The sequence below is a fragment of the Orbicella franksi genome, chromosome 4 (assembly GCF_964199315.1).
Source record: "Orbicella franksi chromosome 4, jaOrbFran1.1, whole genome shotgun sequence".
Classification (NCBI taxonomy): Eukaryota; Metazoa; Cnidaria; class Anthozoa; order Scleractinia; family Merulinidae; genus Orbicella; species Orbicella franksi.
The window spans coordinates 10,586,761-10,592,760 of NC_138148.1; the positions used below are offsets into that span (position 1 = coordinate 10,586,761).

General features: G+C 40.3%; 1 protein-coding gene across 4 annotated transcripts in view; it reads left to right on the forward strand.

Moving 5' to 3' along the window:
- Positions 1 to 5,249, forward strand: part of LOC145484591 (delta-like protein 1) — a 37,090-nt gene extending 31,841 nt beyond the window's left edge. For 3 of the 4 annotated variants that reach the window (XM_081463186.1, XM_081463185.1, XM_081463187.1), the window contains exons 12-14: positions 1 to 343; positions 1,394 to 1,568; positions 1,956 to 2,041. In XM_081463186.1, coding sequence (XP_081319312.1) covers positions 1 to 343; positions 1,394 to 1,547 — 497 coding nt within the window. In that variant the 3' untranslated portion in view covers positions 1,548 to 1,568; positions 1,956 to 2,041. Of the gene's footprint in view, positions 344 to 1,393; positions 1,569 to 1,955 lie in introns of all 4 variants that reach the window. The other variant, XM_081463188.1, reaches the window with a different exon arrangement.
- The last annotated feature ends 751 nt before the right edge of the window (positions 5,250 to 6,000 follow it).

Genomic DNA, 6,000 nt, shown 5'->3' on the forward strand with positions numbered 1-6,000 from the left:
GTCCCAAAAGTCGGACTACAATGATAGTTGTGATTCTAGCCTCTGTATTAGTGCTGTTAGCACTAATCGTCGGCGGTGTCGTTTGGAGATATTGGAGAAAGCGCAGGCGCGCGGCACAGGACGCCGCTGCAGTAGCCGTGGAAGCGCAGGCTCAAGTCAATCCCAAACAAATAGACATTGAGGACCCTGATCCTAAACATTGTGCGGGCGCAAGATCAGGCAATCCTGACATAATTAGAAATTTCGTGGCTTCGAAGCAGAACGCAAAGAATACAAATAAAACGCAGGAAAATTCAGCAGAAGAAAAGCTGGAAGAAAGAAAGGCACACAAAGAAAATGCGAGGTGAGAAAGGCTTCAATTTTATTGCGCCACTTTACTTGTTAACTTCATGAATGCCTAGCAATGTGGTTCCGTTTTTAAGATACACCAATACTACCATGCGAACGTACTGCTCAATAGCTTTCATTTGAATGATCACACACTACTGTTTCATCTAGCAACTTCAAAGTAAGAACCACACTAATTAACTTAAGAACTCCGCGGTTTGACTCTACCAGATGCGGGGTTAAACCTTTTAAATACCTGATATGACAAAGCAAATCGCCTCTTGTCAACGTTTGATCTTCCGTTCTCCACACACAGAAGGAAATGCCTTCGTCATTATATTGTAATAAATCACCACAGTAATTCCACTAATATCTTTTGACCTCACACTCTTATTGGCTGATTAATTATGGGTATAGCATTAAGGGCTGAGGGTATAGTTAAAATCAATCTAACAGTAGGATGGAGAAGCAGCTAAAGCTTAGCTAACTTAGCGGATTAAACTATACAGAGGTTAGGTCGCCTTACGTCGAGTTTACGCGCTTGTATTTGTTCCACGCGTTCTCGTGCGCGAATTTTACCTCTCACCTACGATCCAGGTTTTAAAAGGGGTTAGGCAGATTCTCGCACGCGTTAACTCAAGAAATGATGTACATAGAAAGACGCGTGCGTGAGACGCAGGCTTTCGTGAACTCGCGTTACACGCGTGAACTTTATAGTGTCAAAACGCCTTGGAGTTAAAATCAGGCTACGCGAACAGAAACACTTAATGACGTAATGAACATTTCGTCATTCTTAGCTTATTTCTTCATAAAAAAAGACGATTAATACAACAAGGCATCACAAATGTTCTTACGTAGTCCCATGCAAGACACCTCACTGGGCACTGTACACTTAGTTCAAAAACGGTGTTTCAAAGCAACTAGATGTCAAGGCGAGTACAGGACAGAATTAGTTTTTGCAGCAGCAAGCTTAATCAAGTATCTTAACCCGTTAACAAACGACTCACTTACGTGCTCCTTGCTAGCAACTAATGCAGTCCATCATTGCTGTGAACATTTCTTTCAGGACTTCGTTGGAATTATCTGATATAACAACAACAACAACGACAACATCACCAGCGAGAACATCGAGGAGAGAACGTCCAACACTGGATGAGTTATATCTACCTAATCGTTGTTTTGATCAAGGCTTTTGGCAGGAAGTGGAGCTGGAAATCTAATTTAATTTATTTAACTTAAAGGTAAATTAGCTGTTCTGTTGACTTGCATGGTTTTAGCTATTTTATAACCGCTTGCAGCATGCATAGCTTCCATTGTCACTAATCCTATTTCGTCAGTTCCAAGGTAAAAACCGTATTAACCTCAGAGCTAGTCAATAACTAATACCTTAACCATAAAATCCTCATAGTCAGGTCTTGATATCGGTTTCGCGGTTCTCTTCGAGTAAGCATTCCCTAACAATTACGAGAGACCAGCCTTTTTTGAAACTTGAAATTATGAAAGAGAAGGCAACACGTTTCAATTTTTCGGCCAAAAGTTTGCACGAAACTGAGAAAACAACGTCATCCGTTTCATAGTGAAATTATATTTATCACAGTTAACAAAATTTTGTAATTTGCAATTTTCAGGCTCGACCAGCCGACAAACCATAACAAGCTGAAATCACGTGATGTCAACCGCGGAAGTGATTATCACGTGAACAGATGCGCAGAGGGTCACGTGATGAATTAATGACCCAATTGAAGTCAGCTGGTATGGCAGAGAAATATTACAAATCGAATGGGAATCAACTGTGAATACTGTTGAATCGACAAGCTGAAATGTCGAGAACCTTAAAAAAACAGGACAGAATAATCCCAGAGACACTAAAGCGGCAGTGCCTGGGGATTCATGGCTGTTAGGGCGTGTAAAGCTGATTTGATATAATAATTTTCAAAATATGGACGGTTTGCCGCCAATCCCGAGAGATTCAAATGGTAAAGGTATGGCGGCCATGTTGGATGTACCAACAGAAGAAGCTACATTAGTTGGACACCTTTTGCTAATATCATCCATCATGGCGGCGATGACGTCACATGAAAAAAAAATACATATACAAGATTTTTTTAAAAAAATTCAGACTCAATTTTTTGGACCGACCGTTAAAAGGGTAGACCGACTGACCCCTTTCAGGGTACGCGCTCGAGGTAATTATTTAAGGGCTTCGCATTAGAACCTCTGGTCTCTCATGTCGTCAAGCAACGGCCCAACGAGACAGCTGCGAATGACACTATAGAGCCTCGGGATTGACAAAATAAAAGCTCCCTTTGAATGAACAAGTGCAAGAAACACCTTCGGATAAAAAAAAAGAGGGCAGTGGTAGTAGGTCGAAAACGTTTGGTTTTGAAATTTTGTAATCGTTTCAGCCTTGTATATATATTTTTACTCTTTTAGCGACGAATGTTTTTTCAAAAGAAAAAAAAAAAAAGATTCAAACTTACCATATAAAGGCAGTACGAGCCAAGAATGTTGAGTCATCGTTGCTTTTTGGGAAATTCTGAAATGTGAATATTCAGCTTGCCTTGACTCTCGCGCGTACTGGAAGAAAAATATTTGTTTTGAAAAAAAAATCGCAGATTATATCGCATCGTATTATTTTGTCCGTCGAGCTCGACGTCACGTGCTATTTTCGTGGTCAACTTGTGATTTTAACAAACGTGCGCGTGTCCTCGACGTCGTTTGTTTGTTAGAACTTTGAACTTTGTCGGGTTCATTCCGTTGCCATATTGAAGGGACTTTTAACCGGGAGTCCAGTCCAGAGTGTAAATTTTCCGACTACATAGAGAAATAAATATGGCTGTTATTTATAAACTACAGGTTACGAAAGACGTAGGGATATAATATATATAGCCAAATTTGTAAGAATTATTAATACCATGTTACAACTTCGTAAGGAGTTAGAGTAAGGGCCTATGGCCAACTTAGAACTCTTCGCCTTGATTTCGCGTTTGTATAGCTTGCTAATGGTTCATAAAACTCCTACAGTTTGGGCTAGCCAATCAGATCAAAGGACTCAGTCGTCTCAACCAATCACGTGTCAAAAGAATGTGATTTTCTCGCGTGATTTTCCGCGTTTGGTGCCAGTCACGTAGTTTTTCTCGGAGCTTTGATTGGATCATTACTGTTTTAAAATGGCTCTGCGAATATCTTGATTTTAGTGAGACAGTAAAATCGTCCATTGTTGTGTAGAATCATTCAAAATGGTTTTGTTTTAACGCACGGAAATTGGCGAAAGCGCTTGTAAGTTTGTCGAGACCAGTTTCGTCTTTGACGCGTGTAATTTGATTCTTTTTCATTAGAATTTGACATTGAAATTACAAAATTTAAGATCCGCTGTTGTTGAGTCAGCTTCGTATCCTTTGCTCTAAAACTCCTTACCTTCTTCATTTTTAATCTTAAGTGTTTTCTTGCTAATAGCGTGTACAAACTTTATCAGCCATTTGGGGCCTCGTCCTTTATTTAAATGATCTTATCAGTTGCTTTAATAAGTGGCCGCAACGCGCCAAAATGTCTTCAGCTTTTTTCACTTTTGCATTCAATGGAACAAATACCGTTAATTTTCGGTGAAGACCCGATGTGCACCCAATTTTTTCTACCCCATTAGAAAACCACACGAACACTTTATGAGTGACTTCTCGTTAGATGGCGCAGCCACGTTGCCTAGCAACCTGACAGAGCGCTCGAAAGGAACCCATTTTAAGCTAGACGGTACTTGCTCCATCGAATATTAAGTCGCGTGTTTAAAATATGCTAGCGTTTGTGGTCATCCAAGTCTTTGGCGTTTTATACTAGACACCGTTTATAGTTCACTCCTACTTAACGTAGTATTGAGGTATTTTGCATCAGAAGTCTTAGGTCTCGTTAGTTTTCACATTGGTTTCTGTTCAAAGTTTCCTCTTATTATCAGTCAGTCTGGTGCATAGTAGCTTCGTCTCGGTAGTGCTCTACACAACGGCAGATGTAGCTTTTCAAGGGGTAGGTTTTATAGATATATATTTTTGTAAATTTTTATATAATTCGCCAGACAGTTTTCTAGAAATCCTCGGTCGTGGCTGGAGGAGATCGTTTGAAGAGAAATTTAATATATAGAAACGAAAAAAAAATAAAATATATATATTTGCACCTTGAATGGATTGTCCTCTTAATGGTATGCTCTTCAGACTGCTCAGTTCTGCCAAGTTTTCTTTCGTCAGTCTGTTTTGGTGTAAAACCCTGGCCAAACGGACTCGCAAGTAGACGCAAGTTGAAAACATGGGTCTACTTGCGACTCCGTTTGGCCGGGGCTTGCGTGCACTTGCGTTGACTTGTCATGACTTGTGCTCACTTTGGTTGAGATCAAATTTGCACGCAAGTCGACGCAAGCTTTTCATCGTTTGGCCACCCAACCCAAGTCAATGCAAATTTAGTGACGTCCTTTCGTTGTTATAGCAATCTTTTAGCCAATTAAATCATCATACAGGACATGTCTGCGGGGTTTTCTGCGACTTGCGTGTACAGTGTGACCCCGTTAATCCGGATACCAACGGGCCACAAATATCTGGCCGTGTTGATGGCCGGGTTCTTTAAATAAGAAAATTACTAACTGAGCTTTTGTCCGGACCAGAATAAAGTGGCCGTAATATTGAGGTGACCGTATTAACGGGGTGGCCGTAAGGCGGGGTTTCGCTGTAATTCCGAGGAAGTTTGGCCACCTAACACAAGGCTTGACTCGGGTTCTACTTGCAGCTACTCTGGAGAAAGAAGAGTCGAGGGACTTTCGGAAGATGGTTGGGGCCACTCTCTCCCTAAATCCTTAGTTGAAACGGCCCTTCGTATAAAGAGTGGACTACAAATTTTTTTATCTACTCTGTATACTTCCTTCTATCCAAAAACAACCAAAAACGCGGTGGAAATAAATTTTAAAATTTCGCATCCCGATCTGCCATCGTAAGGCAAAGTGATATCTGGGTAGGAAATTAGAGATATATGTAAAGCTAATTTTACACGAGTTTTTTCATTTCTGGGATAAGAATGCGAATTTTGATCTTAGAATTGCGAATATGCGAATTGCATGTACTTCAGTTCTCATCATTGTTACATCGGAACTGTCTCTTAGGCCCCAGCCTCATGCACCATGCAATTTAACAAATTGAGGTCAGTTTTTTCATGCGTCTGTCCTGATCATGAATTTCGTCATAACATTGTCAAAGTAGCTGTGGATCCACGAGGCGATTAAAAACTGATCTCAATTTGGTTTTTTACGATAACAATTTGTCCGCTCTCGCTTGTTGACGCGTCGCATAAATTATAAATTCATGTGTTTATCCACTTATTGACAATGAAAATTAGCCAATGAGCGCACGAGAATTTCTGCAGTTATCGCAAAAAATGCGTTTTCAAAAGTCTCCGTTTTCGTCTCGAGGAAAACGAAGATAAATATTTTCGTTTTCGTTTTGATTTCACTTGTCCACGCTATTAATGCATTTTCATTCGAAGACACATAATGTTTGATCGTTCAAACTAAAACGTCCGAAAACGCTGATGGAAGCGACTAATGCATTTTAATTTTAAAACGCATCATGTTTGATACGTTTTCGCCTGTCGTCAGCACTAAAACGACCAAAAACACTGATGGAAATGACAGTATATGACGCT